General features: G+C 50.1%; 1 protein-coding gene across 1 annotated transcript; it reads left to right on the top strand.

Moving 5' to 3' along the window:
• Nucleotides 1-9,005: 9,005 nt before the first annotated feature.
• Nucleotides 9,006-13,152, top strand: RAX (retina and anterior neural fold homeobox). Its single transcript, XM_060119685.1, has 3 exons — nt 9,006-9,294; nt 9,580-9,836; nt 12,643-13,152. Exons 1-3 carry the CDS (start codon nt 9,006-9,008, stop codon nt 13,150-13,152), a joined length of 1,056 nt encoding a protein of 351 aa, XP_059975668.1.
• The last annotated feature ends 11,045 nt before the right edge of the window (nt 13,153-24,197 follow it).

Raw genomic sequence — 24,197 nt, 5'->3', positions numbered from 1 at the left:
TTGTTTTCTTAAGTCATTTTAGAAACCTTAAAAGATTTCCAAGTTGTGTTTCTTTAAAGCTCATTCCTTTAACTTACAATGCATACACCCTGCAGTAAGTGTGGGTCAGCTCCTGACATTTGAATAAAGATAACTTCTGGGGAGCATCTTGAAAACCCTATTGAAAGCATCTGGTGGTTAAAAGGGGCTAATTAGATTGGTCAGGACCTATAAGATCAGCATTTTTAGGGCTTAAGGGGTCAAAGGAGAAAGTACAACAAAAATTGACAAACAAATGTCCATAAAGTTGCAGTCAACTGTAAAAGCTAATAGTCTACAGTAAAGATGCAGGGGCCTCTCTGGAAAAAGAATGGCATTCCCTAAGAGGGTGCACCCTGGCAAGAGAGAAGCGGGGTGGCGGGGGCTCTCAGCAGACGGCAGAGGCACCACGTACAGCCCTGTCTCCTCATGTGATGAACACTCACATCAAAGGCCTTGGAGGCAACCCTGGTCAGAGCTGATGCTAACAAGACTGGAGTGGACTGAACTGACTTTTGAAAGTGATCAAATGATTTCTGTGGACTCTTTGGGAAGGAAAGCAAAGCAGTTTCACATTTCCAAACATCTGGGAAATAATATTTTAGAAAAACTCCAGAGGACTGATTAAAAGAATGTGAAAAAAATGTATACTCATGCTAATTAATAGCTGTGTGAAAAGAGACAACTTACTTAATCTGTTTCCTCATCTGTGAAATAGAGTTCCTTGCAGTTATTCATTAAATCAACCACCACTATGCGCCACATATGTTCTAGATGCTAGGGATCTAAAAACAAGGTCCCCGTTCTCATGCAGCTTAGATTCTAATGAGGGGAGACAGGCAACGAACAAATAAACAAATAATAAGTAAGATAGTTTTGGAGAGGTGCTGTGAGACAAATAAAATGCCAAGAAGGATCATGTGAACATTTGGGTGAGGGTATCGCAGGCAGTGAGAATAGTCAGTGCAAAAGTCCTGAGGCAACAAGGGACTTGGGTGATTTCAAGAAGAGAAAAAAGGCCAATGTGGCTATAGCTCAGTGAGCAAGTTGGAGCAGATAGGAGAGTGGTCAGAAGGATTCAAGGAGGCCATGTGAAAAGTGGGGAAGAGGTTAAGTCTTACAGAGCTAAAAGGGCTTACGGATTACGGGTGGTACCGGGGAAAAAAGCATTATAATAATATTGACCTTACAGGGTGCTGTGAAGATAAAATGAGAATTGGCTCCCTGGTAACTGTCCTTTCGAAAAGAGGAGGAGAGAAGAATCCTGGAGATGGCCAAACTCTGGGTGGGAGATGGGTCAATGCTGCTGCAAAATGGGCATTCTCAGATTTGCCGTCTTAGCACTCTAAGAGGATTGATGGCCTTCAAGACCATCATCCCCTGGAGATAAATGTCTCTTGTACTTCCCCTAGTCACTCCGAATTCAATTAGTTTAATTAGAAAACAAGTAAAGAGGAATTATCTTAATATAGCTTTGCTTCTAACAACTCAAAAAAAGGCCATTTCTTTGGCAGAAATCCAAGTTTCCCCTTATTTACATATTCTGAGATAATGATGTAAATGTCCCATTTGTTGGCAAAAGGTGGACATCTCTTGCCCAAGAGATCATATTTTAGTTTTAATAGTAATGATACTTTTTGATTTCTTCACTCCTTAATGGAGTAGGAATATTGATACGTTAGTAAATATTTTTAAAACATTAATGGGGGTTGGGGAGGGGGGAGAATGTCCTGATTTTTAGCACTTGCTAATTTCAGTGGTAAAAATACTCCCACGATGGCTGATTTCAAGCTACTAATGTGAACTCAGAGCTGGGAAGAGATGCTAACTGTTGGCTCTCACAAGCCAGGAAGAGCTGATTCCGGCACACCAGTGGGTAGAAATATCAGTTGTTTGCCCAAACGCCCTGCAAATCTATTGCCAAGGGAAGTTTTCTCCTCCACAGAGGCTGCTTGAATCTGCATCAGCTGCAAAAGCAAGCTCAGGACCAAGGTAACTGTGTTGATAAATGACTGGGGAGTTGTGTGAGGAGTAACTTCATTGTATGTGTGCAACAAGCATATTGCTCAGGGTTCAAGCACAGACTTGGTCTGCGTGCAAGCATGGGGCATCCAGTGAAGGCTCCTGAGGGCTGAGCGGCAGTGGGAAAGCCGCAGCAGCCTGCTGGGGTCTGGAGACTGGCCTCTAGCCCAAGCCCTGCTGCAGATGCCCTGTCTCATCTGGGGCAAATCGCTTCACTTTTCTGGGTCCACATTTCCACGTCAACAAAGGAAAAGTGGAGGCTAGAAGTGAAAGAGCAGACACGATCCTCACCAAGCTTCCTCTTATAATTCTTAAGCCTATGGTCCTCTGAAATAATAGAAAACTAAATCAGAGGCGAGTTTTAAGGATGTTGTTCCCAAAATATTGTAATTGGGCAACAGGGGAATGCCAGAGGAGGACAGACATCTTGCTAATTACTGGCTGGTCTGCAGAGACCTGTGCTCCCTGTTCTTACACCAAAGGAAGGCTTGCAGACTCTAGGTCCATCCACCTCACTACAAATAACTCAATTTCGTTTCTTTTTATGGCTGAGTAATATTCCATTGTATATATGTGCCACATCTTCTTTATCCATTCATCTGTTGATGGACACTTAGGTTGCCCTAGAGTCTGTCATACAGAGTGAAGTAAGTCAGAAAGAGAAAAACAAATACCGTACGCCAACACATATATATGGAATCTAAGAAAAAAAAAAGGTCATGAAGAACCTAGGGGTAAGACAGGAATAATGACACAGACCTACTAGAGAATGGACTTGAGGATATGGAGAGGGGGAAGGGTAAGCTGTGACAAAGTGAGAGAGTGGCATGGACATATATACACTACCAAATGTAAAATAGATAGCTAGTGGGAAGCATCTGCACAGCACAGGGAGATCAGCTCGGTGCTTTGTGACCACCTACAGGGGTGGGAGGGTGGGAGGGAGAGAGACACAAGAGGGAAGAGATATGGGAACACATGTATATGTATAACTGATTCACTTTGTTATAAAGCAGAAACTAACACACCATTGTAAAGCAATTATACTCCAATAAATATGTTAAAAAAAAAAGGAAGCCTTGCAAACAGGGCATTACTGCCAGAAAATACAACCACTCCCAACTGCCCTACGTTTCATTTTTGTTATTAGATGAAATATCTGTTTCCATATGCCTTTCCAATAGGGCTCTCAATTCAGCCAGAGATGCCTGTGAGGCCCATCTCTTCACTGATTTATGTATTTTAGCCACAATTTTGTTATGGGGTTTTTATTCACTGCAGATCAGCTTGTGTGATCTTTGTTCCCAGGTCGAACCCATGTCCCCTGCAGTGGAAGCCTGGAGTCCTAACCACTGGACTGCCAGGGAATTCCCAATACTTATTTCAATTTAGTCTGAAAATAGTAGAGAAGATTCAGGTGTTCATATTGACTAATAAACTGGTATATAGGAAGGGTGTTGATCATTTGTGCCAACTTTATGGAAGTGACAAGGGATAAAAGTTGTCTACTTATAAATATGGAGTTTCTGATAAGCATCTCCCAGGACATTTTCTTGATATACCTTCCATCCTGTTTCAAGTAGGGAAATGTTTCATCAATTGGGAAGATCTGATAGTGAGAGATTAACAAGCATAGTATATTTTATCTCTGGACTCAATATGTCAATATTAAAGAGAGTTTAGCTATTGATTTTTTTTTTTTTTTTGCGAAGACTGTCAGCAGCTTGTATACTGTGCTCATGACATACAATAATAAACAGTAAAGGGACTTCCCTGGCGGCACAGTGGTTAAGACTCCACGTTCCCAATGCAGGTGGCCCGGGTTCGATCCCTGGTCAGGGAACTAGATCCCACATGCATGCCACTAAGAGTTTGCATGCCACAACTGAGGAGCCTGTGTGCCACAACTAAGGAGGCCTTGAGCCGCAAATAAGGAGCCCTTGAGCTGCAACTAAGGAGCCCTCGAGCAGCAACTAAGACCCGGTGCAACCAAATTAATTAATTAACTTTAAAAAATAGACAGTAGAGTATAGAGGAGAATACTTTGAATCAAAGAAGGACAAAATAAATGACACATGGTAGATGCTCAAACATATATTGTTCACAAAACCCTAAGAGTGAATTGGAACTCTGGGAACAGAGAGAGAATTCCCTAAACTTTATAAGGCAGCCTTGGGAAGTTGAATGGTATACTTATTTTTTAAGCATATCTGGCATCATTATAATTGACCAAATTGACTGCCCATGACACCTTTTTCACTCCCACCTCCCTCAGATTCTGAACTACATTATTCCTGTACCCTTTGACTCCTAAATTTTTTTTTTTTCCCCGTACGCGGGCCTCTCACTGTTGTGGCCTCTCCCGTTGCGGAGCACAGGCTCCGGACACGCAGGCTCAGTGGCCATGGCTCACAGGCCCAGCCGCTCTGCGGCATGTGGGATCTCCCCGGACCGGGGCACGAACCCGTGTCCCCTGCATCGGCAGGCGGACTCTCAACCACTGCGCCACCAGGGAAGCCCTGACTCCTAAATTTTTTTTACTTTATCTGCTAGTTCTCATATAGCCACAGGAGAATCAACTGTGAATATGTATATACACCCACTGTATTGGGAGGTGGTATACGCAGTGATTAGATGGATATTCCTGAAAAAACACCAGGGTTCAAGTCCTGGCTTCACCTGAAAGCAGTTGTACAACCTTAGGTGAGTGACTTATCTTCTCTGTGTCTCAGATTCCTTATCTGTAAAGTGGAGATAATAATCGTGTCTACCTCACAGGGTTATTGTGAGAACTAATTAGGTAATCTACATAAAGGACTTGGAAGAGTGCCCACTGGCATATTGTTAGTATTCAATAAATAATAACTGTTATTATATATACATATATTTTGTTTAACTCTTGACAGCTGAATTTGTTGAACTTCAGTGTGTGTGTGTTTAATGATTGTATGAGTTGAGTTTTGCTTTGGCTACAACTAAATTTAAGTTGTTTTGGCCGAATGAACGTGTATCAGCCTGTGGGAGGAGATGGTCCTCCAGTGTGGTATGAGACAGATGGAGTTATTCCAGGATTAAAATACATCTACTAAGAGGATAGTCTCCATGCAGACATCGAGTTGGTTTTATACACTTTATGGAGTGATAACCCATAAGTCCTCCAATAGACACTTTTCTCGCCCAAACCGAAAACATTGCTTCAAGGTGAAATTACTAGACTCAAATGCCATGAACTCACTTGTGAGTATGCCCCCTGCCCACCCAGGGTACAGAAAATTCACTCCATATATGCCCATTTTCTCAAGAGTGCTGTGGGTGAAGCAGTCCACCTAGAATGCTTTTAGAAAAGGGACCTCCTGTATACATCCAAGATAAAAGAGCCACCTTGATGGCTGGTTATGTTTAGACTTTGTTTTCTTCATGCTAGCCGGTCCCTAGCCCCTTTCTCCTCAAAATCTCCCCAATCCAGTTGCCATCCTAGATTGTCTACCCCACATCAAGCTGAGCCTCCCTTCTTAAACATCCCTGCAAGCCTCAACCACTCTCATTCTCCTCACTTCTGGAAATGCTTCTCCAAACCATGCCAAGTTGAAAGGGGATCTAGCTGTGTAAAGTTCAGCCCGTGTGCTGGGAGCTGTGAGGATGGAGTTTTCTTTGATCCACCTAATGAATTAATGAATTAAACAGAGGTGGAGTTCAGAAGCCAGGCTCCTTGCTTTTGCCGAAGCTGGGTTGGGTATGAGCTGGCGTAACTGCTGGAAAAATGCAGCTTTGGGCTAGAAGAATTAAGGACATGGCCAAATCCATTCATCTTCCCTAATCGAGTTCTTGGGAAATACACATGTAGATTAGCCCCTAACAATGACCCCTGGCTGATTGCTTGGAGTACCCTCCACTGTGCCCACAATAGTATTGACTAGCTCTTTATGTCAGGTACAAAAGAAGTCCCAACCTCCCCTTGTCCTGCTTTGCCCTGTTTCCCCCGTGGTCCCTCGCCAGTGGCTGTTGAAGTCTTTGCTGCTTTTCTCCTGAGACTCTGAAATAAACAGTAAATAAAAGCTAACCTCACCTGGACCTATTAGGGAGAGCTGGGCAGTTCCAAAGGGAATTAACTTTGGAAAACAAGACCATAAGCCCCTTAGCGTGTGGGCAGGAGCTTAAGAAAATGCTGCCAATCTTTGTTTAGCAGTGATTATAGAGATCAATTTAATATTGGGGGAGTTTACATAAAAAGCATACTCAGAGGGGAAACAACAAATACCAATTAATTATCCCTCTGGCTGCCCTCTGGTCACCAAAGCTGCAGCATCTCAACCACCTGGCCTTTGTAACTGGTTCGTGGGACCTTGTGGTGTGCCACCAGATCGTTTTGGGGGACAGTGCCTTTGACAGCCTAGAAAATGCGAAGAGGCCAAGTGGCAGGCTTCCCCTGCACTGGGGTGGGAATCTCCAGAGGGTTTGTCCTGTTGTCCTGGACATCAGCGTCCAAAGGCCACTGTCTACGAGCTCTGACTGCATTTCTTTGGGAAACTAAGCTGCCTCTTCCTCAGCCTCTTACATGCAGGATCCAGTCTCCAGGAAGGATTAAAAATGGACTGCAGACTAAGATATGTTTTGGTTCTGTTCAAAAATATCACACTCTGCCATAAGAATTACAAATGAGGGGCAGCCAGAGAGCACTGGACAAGGAGTTGGCCAGTCTGAGTTCCAGTCCTGTCCCTTCCACTTAATAGCTGTATCACTTTGAGCCTCAGTTTTCTCTTCTGTAAAATGGGGACAAATATATTTGTCCTGCTCACCTCACAGGGTTGTGAGGCTAGGATGGCATGAAGAATGTGCTGAATACCATAAAGTGATATGCAAAAACTGTAGTGTGTATTGATTTTCATTAATTTAGCTTTTACTTGAAAAATAATTTCTCACTTGAATCAGTAGCTCAATTCTACCTACTGTAAACTCACATGTTTGCTGTTTTAATACACCTTTTTACAGTTTTATTAAAAATAGAGAAATTGGTGTACTGAACCCCTCCCATGTGCCCATCACGGAGAATTAATCATTTCCATTTAAAGATCCTTAACATAGTTACATGTCCTTTTAAATGTCCTTCTAACATTAATTTAAAGGTGGAGGACCCTAAGGTACAGGTTTTTCTTTGGTTTCTTCCTTTGTCTTGTCTCTCAGGCTGGACGTCAAACTCCTTAAGGCCTGTGGCCCCAGCCTCTCCTTTCTTTTGTGATGTTGACAAGGCCCACATCAGTGCCCGACCCTCAGAAGGGACTCATGAACTGCTTGTCTCAATGCAAAATGAAGTCAACCAACGTTGTAGAGGCAGGGGTGGGGGGAAGGGGAGATGCCCCTGCGTGGAGATCAGAGGGCCTCTGCAAAGGAGATTTTTAAAATCTCTGTTTTGTATCTCTATGAGATGGTGGATGTTAACTAAACTTACTGTGTATATGTGTCAAATCATCACGCGGCACACCTTAAACTTATACAGTGCAGTATCTCAATAAAACCAGGAAACAAAAGAAAAAGAATCTCTGGGTCCTGAAGACTTTATTAGGAAAGCATTTGGGTTCACATTTCCCGCCAACATTTCAGTGAGGGCAGGGGCTGCCTCGGGCCTGGCATCAGCTTTGAGAAGAGCCGGCGTTTACAGTGCTATTCATAGCACTGGGGGGATGTGAAAAAACAAAACAAAACAAAACCATCCGCCCGCACAAATCATCTTCCCACTTGGCCTATGAGTCACTCAGGGCCTCGGAAGCCTCGCGGGGTCCCCCTTGCCAGCGGATTGTGCCTGTAGCCCCCAGAGAAGCGCGAGGCCTTGCACCCTGACGAAGGTCCTTCCCCCCTCAGCCTGAGGCTGGGTCATCTCCTTGGCCTGGAAGATGGTTTGGAGGCGAGGGTTCCCTCAGGACAAATAGTCTGCGAGGGTGACAACCCCTAGCGGGTCTCCCACCGGCTTGAGCCCAGCAGCGTGTCCGATTCGGCGCCTTCCAGACTCCTGCTGGGCCGTGGGACCCTTGAAGTCGCCGGGTCTGCCAGCACAGATGGTCCCACCGTCTCCGGGGGCGGGCGCCGGGGTCAGGGGGCCTGCGGGCGCGCAAGTCCGAGGAGGCCGGGAAGAGTAGTTAAATCAGATATAGACAAACAAAATAAACCCGAAGTCCGAGGCTTCGGACTACGGAGCTGAAAGAGGATTGCCGGTGGGGCTAAAAAGAGGAAGAAAGAGGGGAAAATTCAAATTGGGAAGAAGCGTGGACTGACTTCCAAAGCCAGAAAGCCAGGGAGCCTTCTCTCGGTCTTTCCAAGGGTCGCCCCTGGCGCTCAGCCCGGTGGAGGAAGCGCGCCTCGGGGCAGAAGGCGAGCCTGGGCGGAGGGAGAAGAGCCGAAGGAGGGAGGCAAGCCCGAGGGGGAGGTGGGACCGAGGGCGTCGGCCCCACTGAGGCAGGACTGCGGGGAGCGGGCCCTCGGACCCGGGTCCCCGGGCCCGTCAAGCATACCCCCGCGGTCTCCGCAGTCTTCAGAGCTGATCGAGAGGTGGGAGGTGGAAGGTTCGGAGTGCCGGCCCCGCCCGGGGTGGGTGGGCGAGGACCCTGAGGCTGGGCGAGGGAAGGACCCGCCCCGCTGCGGGGGGAGGGACCAGGGAAGAGGCTGGGTCCCGGGAGAGGGGAGGAGCCGGGGCGACCCGGCTTGGAGCCTTCAGCGCCCGGAGACCCAGCCACCGGGAGTTGAAACTCCGACTCCCGCCGGGACCTAGGCGGCCGCGGGCCGAGCGCTCGCCCTCCTCTAGCGCGCGCGGCCGGGGCCCGCATCGCCCGCGGAGCTTGACCTTGAGTCAGGACCCCTCGGGTTGGACGACCGCACCCGGGAGGGGCCGACTTCCAGCCTCTTGCTCTGGGTCTTCCAAGCAGGCGGCGCTGCGGAGAGCGCGGGCCGCGCCCTCCGGCGTCCCGGCGCTCCCCATGCACCTGCCCGGCTGCGCCCCAGCCATGGCCGACGGCAGCTTCTCGCTCGCCGGCCACCTGCTCCGCAGCCCGGGCGGGAGCACCTCGCGGCTGCATAGCATCGAAGCCATCCTGGGATTTACCAAGGACGACGGGATCCTCGGCTCCTTCCCGGAGGAGCGGGTCGCCCGGGGTGCGAAAGAGCGGGATAGGAGGCCGGGCGCGCGGACCTCCTGCCCCAAGGCGCCTGCAGGAGGCGCCGAGCCCTCCACGCCGCCCGCCCCGGCACCGGCTCCCGAGTACGAAGGTGAGTGCGCACCCCGGCTGCTCCGAGACCCTTAGGGCTCCCAAACTTAGGAGCTCTGCAAGAGGAGAGAGCCCTGCCTTAACTTTTATTAAGGCATCTGGGCGCAGGGGTGGGGGCTATGTGCGTAGCAGGAGCTTCCAACTTGTGTTCAGGGAAAGTTAAGGGGGCCCTCGCAGCCCTGACCCCCGACCTCCCTGGGCCATCTCGGAGCCCGCCTGGGTAGGCGGGGTGGCCCTCGGATACTCCGAGGAGTGTCTCTGACCGTGCGGGGTCTCGTCGTCCCAGCCCCTCGCCCCTACTGCCCCAAGGAGACCGGGGAGGCGCGGCCGAGCCCTGGGCTGCCTGTCGGACCCCCAGCCCCCGGCGACTCGAAGCTGTCAGAGGAGGAGCAGCCCAAGAAGAAGCATCGACGGAACCGCACGACCTTCACCACGTACCAGCTGCACGAGCTGGAGCGCGCGTTCGAGAAGTCCCACTACCCCGACGTGTACAGTCGCGAGGAGCTGGCCGGCAAGGTCAACTTACCCGAGGTCCGGGTCCAGGTAAAGCGCCCAGATGGGCCCACGGGAGGGCCGGAAGCTCAAGCTGCAGCCAAAGCTCCCTTGAATCCCCAGGCGTCCACGCATTTATTATGGCACTTTTCCCACGGGCCTTCCTGCTCTTGGTTCGCCCAGAGCCCCACAGGAGCGTCACAGATTTTCCATGCGCCCCACGCCCCGTCCCTTGGACAGTCTGTTCCAATTTGTAGTAGCATCTCCCCTTTGGGGTCTACCTCGTTCTAAGCTAAAAGAGAGGAACTGGGAATGGTTGGCAAGCTGAAGAGGCGACAGCACCCAGGACCGGGGCGGGGGGTGGGAAGCACTGAGTGGAGAGGGAATGTAGACAGAGGCTCGAGGGTAACCGGATTGCGGCCCCAAATGCCACCATAGTCAGTTACGGCGCGCACCTTCTTGAAATCGAAAACCCTATCTTCTTAAGGAGAGCCTGGCGCCTCGCAGTTGAAACTTTCGGTGGATTTGTTTAAGAAACTGACTTTTGCTTCTCGGGTGCACATCCAGCCAAACTTCCCACTGCTGCAGAGGCCTTTTCTTTTTTATTTAAAGGGGCTTTCGCTTTAATTAAAGCTGAATTATCTTTAATCCCTGATCATTAAAATATTTGAAAGCCTTAAATATTTGCTAGTCATCTGTGAAAAATCCGGGAGAATTTCCAAATTGGGAGAGTTTACAGAGGCCTGAAAGGGAGACATTGGGAACAAATTTCACCGCATCTGAAAGGCAGTGGGACTAAGATGGAATTTTTGTGTGTGTCTAATGAATTAGAGTTCCAGGAAGTGAGGATACTCAGATGTTTGGGGCTTTTAGCCTTGTCTTAAAAGTAAAAGCGGACAGGCTCTGGCCTTTTGTCTTTTCTGTTTAGTTTAAGGGGTTAAAGTAATGAGTAAATGTCATGGTTTTAAAAAATAGTTCCCTAATGTGACTCAGGATTATCTGGCAAGGACAGTTCAATTTCTCCTAATTTGGGGCAGTAGAGCTGCAAGGATTTCAGTGAAGGGGTGGACAGTTTAGCACCTGCTTTTCAGGAGGAAGGATGGAGTAGGAAGAGGGAAAGAAAACAAGTGAAAGATGAAGCAAGAGGAAAGGGCAAAGCCCTCCAGTGCCCCTCCGGGAGTCAGGCACAACCCACTCCGGGGCTGCCTTCATGCCTCTGTCCCACGTTCCTTCCTCTTTACTTGTTTGGGGGTGTTTGCTTCTTGTTTTAAGATGTGAGCTTCTTGAGAACAGTGTCTGACTTCTCTGTGATCACAGGGCCAGCACAGTGGCCCAGCATATGGTGGGTTCTTAACACATGGGTATGATGTAATCAGATTGGGGGTGGGTGGGTAGGCAGAGTCTCCCACTGTGTTGAGGACAGCAGTAGAGCAGGAGAAGAGCAGACAATCCCAGGTTTTAGCCCTCTGACTCTGGATACTGGATCTGAAGCCTATAGCTGATATTTTGGGGGATGGGGTGGGATGTGGGTGGGGGGGAGGGAGAGGCAGTGGGATGGAACCCTCACCCGTGCCAGTGTTTCTCTATATAGCTAATGCTTCTGGGAAAATCAGGGCCTCAGATATGCTGATGAATCTTTTATTGAAAGGGGCCCGGGGTACCTGCATTTTTGTTCTTTCTCTCCCTGCCCCCCCAAATCCCAGCCTTGCAGACAGTTGCCCTGCTCTGCTCAGGTGCTGGATGGCTTTTTCTCAGTTCTCCTATGAGGTCCCCTCTCCCTATAATTAACTCAGAACTGCCGTCTCCCTTCTGAGGTGGCAATTATTCCCACATTTTCCTTCATAAATTTAACACTGAAACCCCCCCCCCCCAGTTTGGCCAGAGTTCTTTCTAGATTCCCCACTAAACTAGACCAGTTCTCTCTGTTCTGTTCCTGAGGGTGGTAACTTGGTAGTGAAACCTTAATTACACCCTTTCTTGTGCTTTTATCAAATCAGTAATGGAAGTTTCAGCCTTAAGAGACCAGACTTCACTCTTGGTGTGGACTTTCTCTATGTAAAGAAAAAAAGAAAAACTTGAACTCCTTGAATTCATCTTAGGGTAACGTCAAAACTAACTCCACGAAGTAAAAGTAGATTATTAAACTTGAACTATTGTAATCCTTGAAAGCCATTCTTAGGAAATATCAGAAGTACTAGTCAGATATCGATTAAATAAAAATGAAAATCTCACGAACAGTAATATGCATATTAAATATGCCTGGGATAAAATCAACCCAGTTTGTTCTATCAGTAATTTGTGGCAATAGCTCTATTTTAACAGCCAATGTTTCCAGTTACAGTACTTAGAGTATTTGTTTATACATATGTTTATAACAGGCAAAATGTGGTTAAAGCACAGAAAGTCTGCGACAAATGCGCAGCCACTGTACCCCACAGGGAGGAAGCCGGGTCTAAAGCGAAGGGTCGGGAGGGATCGCCAACCAGCAGGTCACAGAAATTTGGTGAGATCTGGTTTCCCAAGTCCCACTGTCCGATTCCAGGGTTAACTTCATTTTTTTTTCTGCCTGCTCGGTGCCAGGAGTTGGAAACAGATACAACCACAGCTAAGGGTGAGGTAAACAGGGACAAGGGTGGGAACACCACGGAGGACAGGGATGGGACAAAGAGACTCGGCGCGAGAGAGCAGGAGGGAGGAGACTGGAGCAAACGGGACAGACAAGAGGATAAGGCGGGTGGGGAGGGGGGGTGGCGGCGGGGATGAAAGGAGCAGGTGAAACAGTCGAGCCCCGGTCCTTCTCGCGGGTGGGGAGTCCTACCCCCGCCGCAGCCCGACGGCGCTGTGCTGCCTTCCGCAGGTGTGGTTCCAGAACCGACGGGCCAAGTGGCGGCGGCAGGAGAAGCTGGAGGTGTCGTCCATGAAGCTGCAGGACTCGCCCCTGCTCTCCTTCAGCCGCTCCCCGCCCGCCGCGGCCCTGGCGCCCCTCGGGGCGGGCCCGGGCGGCGGCGGCGGCGGGCCTGCGGGGGGCGCCCTGCCGCTCGAGTCGTGGCTCGGGCCGCCGCTGCCGGGCGGGGGCGCCACGGCGCTGCAGAGCCTGCCAGGCTTCGGGCCGCCAGCGCAGAGCCTGCCCGCCAGCTACACGCCGCCGCCGCCGCCCTTCTTGAACTCCCCGCCCCTCGGGCCCGGCCTGCAGCCCCTCGGGCCGCCGCCGCCGCCGCCGCCGCCGCCCGCCTACCCGTGCGGGCCCGGCTTCGGGGACAAGTTCCCGCTGGACGAGGCGGACCCGCGCAACAGCAGCATCGCGGCGCTGCGCCTGAAGGCCAAGGAGCACATCCAGGCCATCGGGAAGCCGTGGCAGGCCCTCTAAGGGCACCGGGGACCCATTCAGGCCAGACGCCCGTCCTAGGAGCCGACCCCGAGCCGCAGGCGCTCACGCCTTCTCTCTGGGTCCCCCGGACTCGGCCACTCTTGCCCTGCGCCGCCTGAAGACCTGGGTCTAGGATGTGCATCTGCGCCCGACTCACCGCGGAGGGCTGACCCCCCAGGCCAGCCGAGACCTTCTGGCCACACCCACACTCCCACGGACCTCGGGCCTTGCTGCTGGAGGGGAACAGGCGGCCACGCTGCTGCCACCCCGGCGGGCGCGGGAGCCTCCAAGTTCAAGGGACCCAAAGCGCCTGACCTCGGCCGCCCCCCGGGCGGCGTGGCAACCCCAGAAAAGGCCGACTGGGAGGAAGGGGAGGCGGAGAAAGGGTTTGAGGAACTGTCTGTACAAGTAGTTTCGAAGAATTGAGGAGGAGAAGTAAAGATTTACCTGTTTTGGTCTGACTCTGGTTAAGCGCGCTCAGGACTGCGGTGGCGGGGAGGAAGATGTGTGTATGAAGGCGGGTTCTTGAGGGGCTGCCGTGACGCATATGGAGGGTGCGGGAAAGCGGAGGGCTGCGCAGGAGCTGGGGCTCCCTCCTGCGCATCCTCCTCGGGGAGCTGCGCTGCCGCGGAGAATCGCCAGCGTCCCAGACACAGCGACGCCCTAGACCAGAGCGCCCCTCTCCTGGCACGGCGGGCGCCTGCGAGTGTGTGGGGTTCCGGGTGTCTGGAGCCTAAGGCTCAGCTGCCTGCGCGTTCCCAGCCCCTCGGTACCCCAATAGCCGAGCTGCAGCTGCTACTTTGAAGGACAGACCCTAGGAAGCGTCTACACCATCTTCCCAGGGTAAGAGTTGAACTCCCCGAAGCTCCCGGCGGCCCCGCCTCCCTCTTTCCAGCCCGCCGCCTCCCCAGGCCCCTCTCAGATCATTGTCCAGGTCACCGGCTCGGGGCCCGCCCCTGCTACCCAGGGTTGATGACATTAGTGCTCCGAAGACTGGGGCAGAGCGACTTTTCCTTTTCTAAGCCCCGCGCCACCCTCTCGCCTCCCCAGCTCGCTCCGCACCCGGCAACCCAGTACTTCTGCTTGATGCGCGTCGGGCTGGCAGTCGCGCTCGGGGAGCATGTCCCGGGCGCTCGGAGCCTCGACCCGGAGGGCACATTCTCGCGCGTGCGTTGTGGACAGTATTGTGGCTCTTCGGCGCCGTCTCTGGGGGGCGGGAAAGGAATCCAGAAGTCTCCGCGGGCTTCAGAAGCTCCCGGGGTATTCGCGGCGTCCCCGGGGCGAAGGAGAGCCCGGAACTCCCAGCCTGAGAGGCCCTGGTATGAATAATCCGGATTCCCCGCCGCGCAGGTCCTTCTGGACTCCTATCTTTGAGTGCTTCCGGGAAGGCGCGGCCAGAGCCTTAGCGTCAACCAGCTACTTACTGTCTATATAGGTCGTTAGCACGTTAGTGAACCACCACAGCCCCCTTTCCTCCTGTAAATGAGCCCCACCTCCCTGGGAAGTGGGAAAGATGGGTAGTTTACCACATTGTGTAAACTATACCAATGGTCTGGCATGAAGCAACACACACTGTGAACCCGATTCTCTGATCCTGAGTATCCCTGTGCTGTTCTTGGGTTCCTGAAACCTACCTGGGAAAAGGAGGACTATCCCGGGGCTGGGAGTAGAGGGAGTGTCATCACAGGATTCACTCCCTGCCATGTGGGTCCTTAGAGGCTGTGGCATAACCAGCGCTGTATACCCCTAGACCTTCCCCTGGAGCCTAACACATAGTAGGCTGGTCAGGAAGAATTTATTGAATGGGTTATTTCCCCCAATAGGTAGGGAGTAATATACTGATACTTGCGCTTTTCTCTGACAAGGAGGTTCCATAGGAAAAGGAATGAAGTGGCCCAAGCAATATCAGATCTTGGCATGAAAAACATAGGTAAACTCAGGATGGATGTGTAAGTAAATTTCTTTCACTTTGGCCTGTCTTCTCTTTTATCCTTTAATGCCCTCGTTTTACTAGGAATGACTTATGCAGAGAACTTCCAACTTCAGTGGCCCTGGGTGAGTACCACACTTGCTCTGCCCTCTTTCTCCTTAGTCCTGGGCACCTCTGACCTTGCGCATCTCACCGTCAGCAACTCCTTCGATTCCCTTAGATCATTTCCATTATTCATTCTGTCTCCTTCTCTCTGCCATTTTTCTTCCTATCTTTTTGCATCTGCAGCTTTCCACCATTTTCCTCTCCTCTTTTACTAGTTTAGTCTGAGAAGGGATATTCTAAACCATCTCTTTAGGCACCAACAGGGTGAACCATACCTGGACTTCAGGGACAAGTCCTTGGAAAATGATCAAAATACTAATAGCTAATGATCATTGAAAGCTTACTATGTGCCTGCACTCTTCTAAGTGGCTTCCTCTCCGTTAAGCCTCACAAGGACTCTCCTAGGAAGATTCAAGTAGCCCCATTTTATAAATGAGGAGACTGAGGCACAGAGGGGTTGCACCAATGAACTCTGCTTGTAAGCGTCGGAGCTGGAATAACTAGAAGTCCCGTCAGTTCACGATCGTATTGCAGATTCGGGAAATAGTTGCTGAATAAGTGCTCCTTAATTCTAATTCCCAAGAACAGCTCAGTAGGCCACATTGGGAAGTGAGATGCTGAGGAATGGGTGCTCGTTGTGAGTGCCTTCCTGGGCTCCCTGGAGGAAGCCTGGACAAAGCATCAGCCCTAGCGTCCCTCCCCGCTCTTCCCCCCCCCCCACCGCCCTCTTCCTAAGGGCTACCTAGTAGGGCAGCTCCACTGGGCCTGCGGTGAGTCAAGCTCCCAGCTCCAGGAGGATGGGTGCAGGTGAGGCGGGCAGGCGGTATTGTACCTAACTCCGGTGGGAGGTGAGAATGGCTTGTGATAAAGAGCGTTAAAGCCCCAGACGATCCAGAAACACCTGGGGCCGCTGCTCAAGCTCACGGCTACGGAAAGCAGTTTGCAGAGGTGCCGGTCAAGGTGCGGCACTGCCTCCCGAAACTAGACTGTGCTGGCTCTGATGTGGGGTGGACACACGCCTTTCAGGGACTCTGGGGGAAAGGACTCCCCCAGTAAACCTTCATCACTTGGGAAATGGTTCTTGAGTCTTCCATGATGAGGCTGCGGGTTTGGCTCAGGCTACCACTGTCCACTGAAGGGGAACAGGAACCACTTGGGAGTGGTCTTACGGGGTTCGGGGAGAAAAGACACTGTGTTGCTCTAAGCAGGCCTTGCTTCAGGCCGACGTGGATCCTGTCAGACTGGGAGGGATGCCCTGGGGACCCTCTCCCAGGAAGACGACCCCTGTTCTGAACGGCAGCCGGCGGGGGGTGGGGGGTGGTGGAAAGAAGGTGGGACGTCAAAACCGCTCCTCCAGGCTCCTGGGAGCTGGGGTGGGAGCCGCCGGGGGCCAGGCTGTGTGACCGCGGGGGCGGGGCGGAGAAGGGCGCCTCGGATTGGACGGCTCCGAGGGAAGGGCGGAGTCAGGCACGCCCAGCCGTGCCGAGGGCGCAGACTGTCTGGCGCTCCCCCTGGACCGAGGGCTGATGCAGAGATCCCGGGCCGGCGCGGAGCTGGGCGCCCCGCTAACCTAGCCGCCATCAACCACCCCCGCCGCGTTAGCGGCATTTCAGTTTTCGCATTTCTCCCTTTATGGAGGAGTCTCTTCCTGCCCGTGAGGGTGACGTGACCGTCCTGCGCGCCGTGGCTCCGGACTTCTGGTGGTGATTTTTCTCTCCCTTGGGGACGCAGGGCACTGAGGGCTCTGCCTCGCCAGACCGCCGGTCTCCAGAGTCACGGGATCCAGAGGCGGCCGCAGCCACGGAGGGTCTTCCTCGCTCGGTGTCCTGGAGCCCCGCGCTGCGACCCCCGGCCGCTCCCGGCTGTTCATCCGACGTGGGTTTCCCGCTCTCGGAACCCAGTTCTGCCTCCTGCGGGCCCAAGCTCCCACCTCTGCTGCCGGGAGGGTGATCGGGACTGGTGTGGGTGGGAGGGCTGGGAGAGACCCCTCGGGAGGGGGGGCAGGATTCGGCCCGGAGGTCAGAAACTGAACGGGGGCGGCCCCGCTGTCTTTACTTATTTTAAACGTATAGCTTGTTTGGGGAGATGGGAAATGTTACACCAGGGGAGACAGTCCCTGCCCGTCCCCTACTATCTAGAATCCGGCGAGAGGAGGCAGGGGATCCTCATCCTTCCTGCTCTCGGCCAAGTTCATCGGTTACTTGAAAGCCTAGGCGGCGAGCCCTCGGTGTAGCCAGGTTTGGGAAGCGAGGGCAGCGCGGGACTGCGCTTCCAGTGAGCCGCGTCCTCCCCGCGGGAGGTGCACGGAAGGGACACTAGGAGTCCGGACACAGCCGCCCCCAGGAACCTAGCATTTAATGTGACGCCTCCCGCCCGCGCCCGCACCCCCAGCCTCGCTGCGCACCCTTCTCGGTCTCAGGTCCAAGCGCGCCTTTCCGCCAACAGAACCTTACTACACGAACGGAATTCCAGCCTCCAAGAGGCCAGCAAAAAACAAAACAAAACAAAACAAAAAAACAGATTTTCAGGGAAGATAATATTAACGAAAAGCTGGCCTTTCCTTTCCGCTCAGCAAGCGCGAGCTCTGCCTGCGTCCTGACCCGCCTGGGAAAGGGAAGGCCCGGCAGCCGCAGGCAGGCACTCCCGACTCTTCAAGAGGGCGATGGTGCGGTTTCTGGCCAATGTCGTCCCCTTAATTGGGAGCTGGCTCCAATCATCTGGCCTCAGCTTGTTAGCTGTACAATAGGAGGAAGAGTTAATGACTCATTAGTGATTAATTCCTTAACTGTGCCTTAATTGCTGTCTGTAAAACTCCTTTTGTAAAACTGGATTAAATAGTCTAGATCCTCGGCCACGTCTCTCACAGGCCTGCAAGGCACGGAGTGGGCCGTGTTCCCTTACCTTTGGCGGGTCATCTTAACGGCAGGTGCAGTGTCACTCCTCAGCCTGGAAGTCAGGAGATCTCAGGTCCAGTCAAGGCTGTGACACTGCCTGGTCATGTGACCCCAAACAGGTCCCCCTGTACAGCTATATCTCCAAAATCTCCCTTTATCCCTCATCACCCACCATAGACTCCTGAAACAGAACACAGTTTATTCTATTCTATTCTATTCTATTCTATTTTTAAAATTTGGCCTGGCCACACTGCATGCAGGATCTTAGTTCCTCGACCAGGGATAGAATCTGTGTCCCCTGCATTGGAAGCGTGGAGTCTTAAACACTGGACTGCCAGGGAGGTCCCTGGAACACCTCATTTTTAAAAGCAGAGTTCTTCTGCTCTGTACATGGTATAAGTGTGTGTGTGTGTTTAGGTTAGTAGGTTCTGAATGAACTGCGTAGGAGGCTACCTTCCTGTCCAAAGTGGTCTGAGAAAGCTCTTTCCAGTGCTAACAGTGGCTGGGTTCTATCGTCTCCCCATTTGTACTTTAAAAACTTAGCTGTTCGTTTTTTTCACCTTCTTAATTTTCCTGTCATCTTTATCCATTCCTGAAACTTGCAAGGCGTGGTGGACATGTAATGATGAATAAACAAGACTCTCCACCCTCAAGCAGCATAGCCTAAGTAGAGGAAATAAGAGTGGAACTGTACACACGTTTGCAAGTGCCTACTGGTTTTCTCCACCTGGGGTCCCACAGGCCACCCCAAAACAGATATGTTCAAAACAAAACTTATTTGTCTTTACTGTGTGGCTTCCTAAAAACCTTCTTAAAACTCTCCTCTCTCTTTCTGCATTCGTAGCCACCCAACGGATGTGATGAAATTGTTCTTGACCCCTTGAGGCAAGCTATTTTCCAGTTTCCTTTCTACCTTATTTCTCAGCCATACATCTTCCAAATTTTAGCTGCCCAGAACAGAGACATCGCCCAGCCTCCCTTTCAATTAGATATGATTAAATAATGACCAATGTCATGGAACAGAAAACACTTTTAGGATGTAAGTTCTTAAAGGTCACCAGCACGCCCTGTTCTTGTCTCTTTCCTGTAGTCTGTTGGCTACAGATGCTGGAGCCCCCATCTTGGACCATGTCATGAAGCCACGTGTTGAGGACGTTGAGTAACATGATGGAAGGGACCATATGCGATAAGTCCCTGACACTGGTGCACCATGCTAGCTCTTGACTGCTACCTGGGCTCTCTGTTTTAAGTCTAATTTTTTGGTCACTGTTAGCCAAACCTAACCCTAATTCATTCATCCCTTTTCTTCAATGCCTGTATGCAGTTAACTACTTAGCCCCATTGATTTAACTTCAGAATGTCTCTTAAATTCACCTAGCCCTGTTTTTCCAGCAAGCTCTCTAGCTCAGGGCTTTATCAACTCTCACTCATGCTGCATGGACTCCCATGGCACACAGTGCTTCTCATGGTCCCATTTTATGGTATTTCTTCATTGATTCATTTACCCATTACACTTATTGGATTATTTCACCACTGATTCATTTACCTATTATATTTATTGGGTTCTATTTTTGATAAGCTCTGGAGCTATAAAGATACAGCTTCCATATTATCTTCCTGTCCCTAAATCCTTTCAATCTATCCTTCACATTGTAGTCAGAATTAGGTGCTTCAAATAATTCCTCTGCTTAAAACAATTCCTTATGGCTCATGGGACAAAAGCCAAGCACCTGATGAGTATGGCATCTGAGCCGCTTCTGAATCTGACCCGACCCATCTTTCCAGGCTTGCCTCTAGCCTTCCTCCTCAACCCCCTTCCCTCCTCATCCTCTGCTTAAGTGACACCAGAGTATTCTGCATTTCACTGGTCCACCATGTGCTTTTTCACTTTGTGGCTTTGAGTATGAATATTCCTTCTGCCTGGAAGGACTTCCCACCCTCCCCCTCCTGGCAAACTCCTTCAGGACCTGGCCCAGATGCTCCTGCCTTCTGTGCAGCTGGCCTGCCTTCTTGCAACAGTTGGTTCCTTGTTCTTCTCCCCCGCCCAGAGCCCTTTGTTGATGGAGTGCTACTCCGGCACTCATCCCATAGTGATGTCCACGGCCCCAAGGGAGACTGTGGGCTCCTAGAAGGCAGCTGTCTGGTCCTCCCCTGCATATTCAGTGCCTGACCCAACAGAAGCACCCAGTAACTGATGCACAGTAACTAGTACAGGGGTATGTGAGGCCCATAGAAAGCATCCCATCCTATAAGAGCTTATAACAAAGAATCTACCCTAGACTACAAAGTCACAGAAGACTTCTCTGAAGAAGTGACACTCAATCTGAACTCTGAAAGGAAAACAAGTTAGCCAGGCAAGAGGAGAGGGTGGAGGTGGGCACGGCATGGGCGAAGGAGGAGGGAGCGGGGCCAGTCTGATGCTCTGGAACAAGGCTGGTCTGACAGAGGCCAAAGGAAAGAGAAAGTAAGAGTCTACGTGGCTAAAAACAAGTTTAGGAGGCAAGTTCTGCATCAAATCAAGACTCATAAGGAGGGGAATTTTCCAACATAGGAAGTGTGTTTACCTGCTGGATGGCCAAAAATTAACTAATGTCTGCTATGGGTGGGGATATGGTCATTTCAAATAAATCATCTCGTCTGAAGTATGAGGAGCTGGGAAGGAGGCGAGAGAGAGTTCTAGAAGACCAGTTAGAAGGCTATTGCAGTAATTGAGGGAAAAGAGCATGAACGCCTCTTGTGGTGACAAGGAGGCCAGGTTTGAGGTTGAATGAGGAGATTGTGAGTTCAGTCTTGATCAAATGAGTTTGAGTAGAGATATTGGGTAGGCAACTCCTAGTACTGGCTTGGAGCTCAGAGCTCAGAGCAGAGCTGGCTGCTATCCGAGCTCTGAGATCGGTGCACAGATGATCATCAAAGCCATGGGCAGAGATGAGATGAGATTGCCAAGAGAGACGGAGTGTGGAGTGAGAAAAGGAGACAGATGTCAGAGCCTTGCGAGGCTCCAGCGTCTCATGGACAGTGTTGGAGGAGGGCAGGGGAGTGAGAGAAGGAAAATCAGGAAAGTGTGGTGACATGGAAGTTAAAGAAAGAGAGTTTCAAAAGGGAAAGAATGGGCAACCAGACTGTTAGAATTTTCAAAACTTAAAACTTAGCCAGTGATGAAACAAGGATGTACAATTTTTGCTTCCTACAGGGGGATGGGATGCAGCTATTTTGGAAACACTGCCAGTGTTTCCTCCTGCCTGGGAAGTAGTCACGGTGGGGGCTGGACCCCACCAGCCACTTCTCTAAGACAGGGACAGCAGGGCAGGACTTGCACAGACTTTGCCTATTTTTGTGTTTGTATTGACCCTATTCCTGTCCTTCCTTCTAAACTTTCCCCCACCTGTCTTCTGCAGCTTCAGAAAGCCACTCATTCCACATCTAGAGAGAAAGTGAAATAAGGCAATTGTCCTAGAAATGACAACTGATTATCTAAAATCCACTCAGAATAAACTCTTTAGTCCTTCATACAAGATGACTCCAACTTACCTTTCTCCATCACTCAAACTCTTCTGCACACACCCTCTGCTCTTGCCAAGCTCAACTGTCCACCAAGCTTGACCCAAGCTTTCCTACCTTTATGCCTTTATCCAAGCTCTTCCTTCTACCTGAAATATCTTCCCCCACAGAAAATACTTTAAGATGAGTGAAAATGAAGATGCAGCATACCACAACTTATGGGATGCAGCTAAAGCAGTGCTTAGAGGGAATTTTGTAGCTGTAAATGCTGTCTATGTTAAAAAAAGAAGATTGCAAATCAACAACCTAACCTTCCATTTTAACACACTAGAAAAAGAAGAACAAACTAAACTAGAAGGAAATGAAAGGAAAGGAAGGAAATAGTAAAGGTTAGAGTGGAGATGAATAAAATAGAGAAGAGAAAAACAATAGAGGAAAAATACTTGATATAATTAGGTATCAGGGAAATGAAAAATAAAACCACGATGAAATACCACTTCACATGCATTAGGATGACTAGAATCAGAAAGTCAGCAGCAAGAAATGCTGGTGAGAAAGTGAAGAAATCAGAACCCAACATACGCTCATGGGGAAATGTAAAAATGTTGCAGCCACTTTGGAAAACAATCTGGCAGTCCTTCAAATGATTAAATATAGAGTTACCATAGGAACTATCAATTCTGGCCAAGAGAAATGAAAACATACGTCCACACAGAAACCTGTACATGAAAGTTTATAATGTGCATTCTTCATAATACCTAAAAAATTGAAACAACCCAAATGCCCATCGACAGATGAATTAATAAACAAAATGTGATATATATGCACAATGAAATATTATTCAGCCATAAAAAGAATGGGATACTGATACATGCTCCAACATGGGTGGGCCTTGAAAACATTATGTTAAGTGAAAGAAGCCAGACACAAAAGACCATGTACCACGTAAATGGAAATTCATATGAAATTCCAGAATAGGGTAATCTATACACACAGAAAATAGATTCATGGTTGCTTTGTGCTGGGGGACACAGGGATGGGGACACAGCGGGGGATAAAGGATATGGGATTTCTTCTTGATGTAATGAAAATATTCTAAAATCAGCTGTGGTGATGAATGGTTACCTATATCTTTGAATATACTAAAAGCTATTGAATGAGGCACTTTAAATGGGTGAATTGTATGGTATGTGAATTATATCTCAGTAAAGCTGTTGTTTTGTTTTGTTTTTCTTTTTTTAAGTCTTCCCACTAAACTCCATCCATTTCAGGTACTCACGTTGGAAGACTTTTCCTAAATACCATGTTCAGCGTGGTGCTCCCTTGCCAGGGAGCCTTTTCAAATTCAATAAGGACATATCAATTCAGCTAACAGATAATGAGTGCCTACTGTCCTAGGCACAGTGATCAATACATTCACACACTTCTTCTGCAGTTTCAAATCTCAGCTTCTCTTTCTGCCTGCAAGGCTCCACCCACATGTCTCACTCACCCGTTTCCTTTCCCGCTGACCTTCTGGGTAATAGAAAGCCTCTGCTCTAAACCGCTGACTTTGACAGTGTCTCGCTCTCCCCAAGCCTCTCTTCTATACTGTTGCTTAAGGTGGACAACACCTTTTTATCCAAAAGGAGAGACCAGCCTAAAATGCCAACTCTCCCAGGAAAGAGGACGATCACTGAAATTCGCTCTATGATGTCAGCTCCTGGCTGGAGAACGTTTTCTGCAGTGATAGGTTGGTGAGGTGGGGATGGGGAGGGACAAGTGTGATGAGAGAGAGGCCTTGGGCCCCAGGGAAGCTGGGCTTACATGCCATTTGCCTGGGCCTGCCCTGTTGCAGTGGTGCACCCATTCCTGTTCTTTCACTGAGCGTCCTCTGTCTAAATTGCCTTTTCTCCTCTCCTTGCATCTTTCTGTCCCTAGTGCAAAGCTCATCTCCATATATGGGAACATATGTATATGTATAGCAGATTCACTTTGTTATACAGCAGAAACTAACACACCATTGTAAAGCAATTATACTCCAATAAAGAGGTTAAAGAAAAAAAAAAAAGCTCATCTCCAGGCATCTCTCCTTGGTTTTCCCTGCCTGTTGTCCTCTTACTTTCCCAGGATCAGTCTGTCTTGTTGTATCTCCAAATCTCACTGCTTTGTGTTCCCCCCACCCCACCCCAGACTCATTTCTAGAGCAAACAAGCCCACAGTAAATGGGACTGCCTGACACTTGGCCAAAAATCTGCTTAAGCAAGACTTTGTCCTCAGACTCAAACAGCAGCTCCTTGCGTCGTTTTTGTCTTTTGCTTCATTTGGGGTGAGGAAATTCCTTCAGAGTACTGTCATAGAGACATGATTGGATTCCTTGTCAAGGGGTCACAGGAACCCCAGTTCTGCCGCAGACTTGATATGTGGCTTCCGGCAAGGTAGTTTCACCCTGGCCGAGGTACCTTGGTTGTAAAATAGAAGGGTTAGACCAGGGAGTTCCTGGTGGCCTAGTGGTTAGGATTCCGGGCTTTCACTGCCGCGGCCTAAACATGAAAAGGAATGGAATGGAATGGAATAGAATAGAATAGAATAGAATAGAATAGAATAGAATAGAATAGAAATGGTTAGACCATTTC

Source organism: Mesoplodon densirostris, chromosome 15 (assembly GCF_025265405.1).
Source record: "Mesoplodon densirostris isolate mMesDen1 chromosome 15, mMesDen1 primary haplotype, whole genome shotgun sequence".
Taxonomy (NCBI): domain Eukaryota; kingdom Metazoa; phylum Chordata; class Mammalia; order Artiodactyla; family Ziphiidae; genus Mesoplodon; species Mesoplodon densirostris.
Note: the sequence above shows the minus strand (reverse complement) of the source record. Positions and strands in the feature narration are given on the sequence as shown.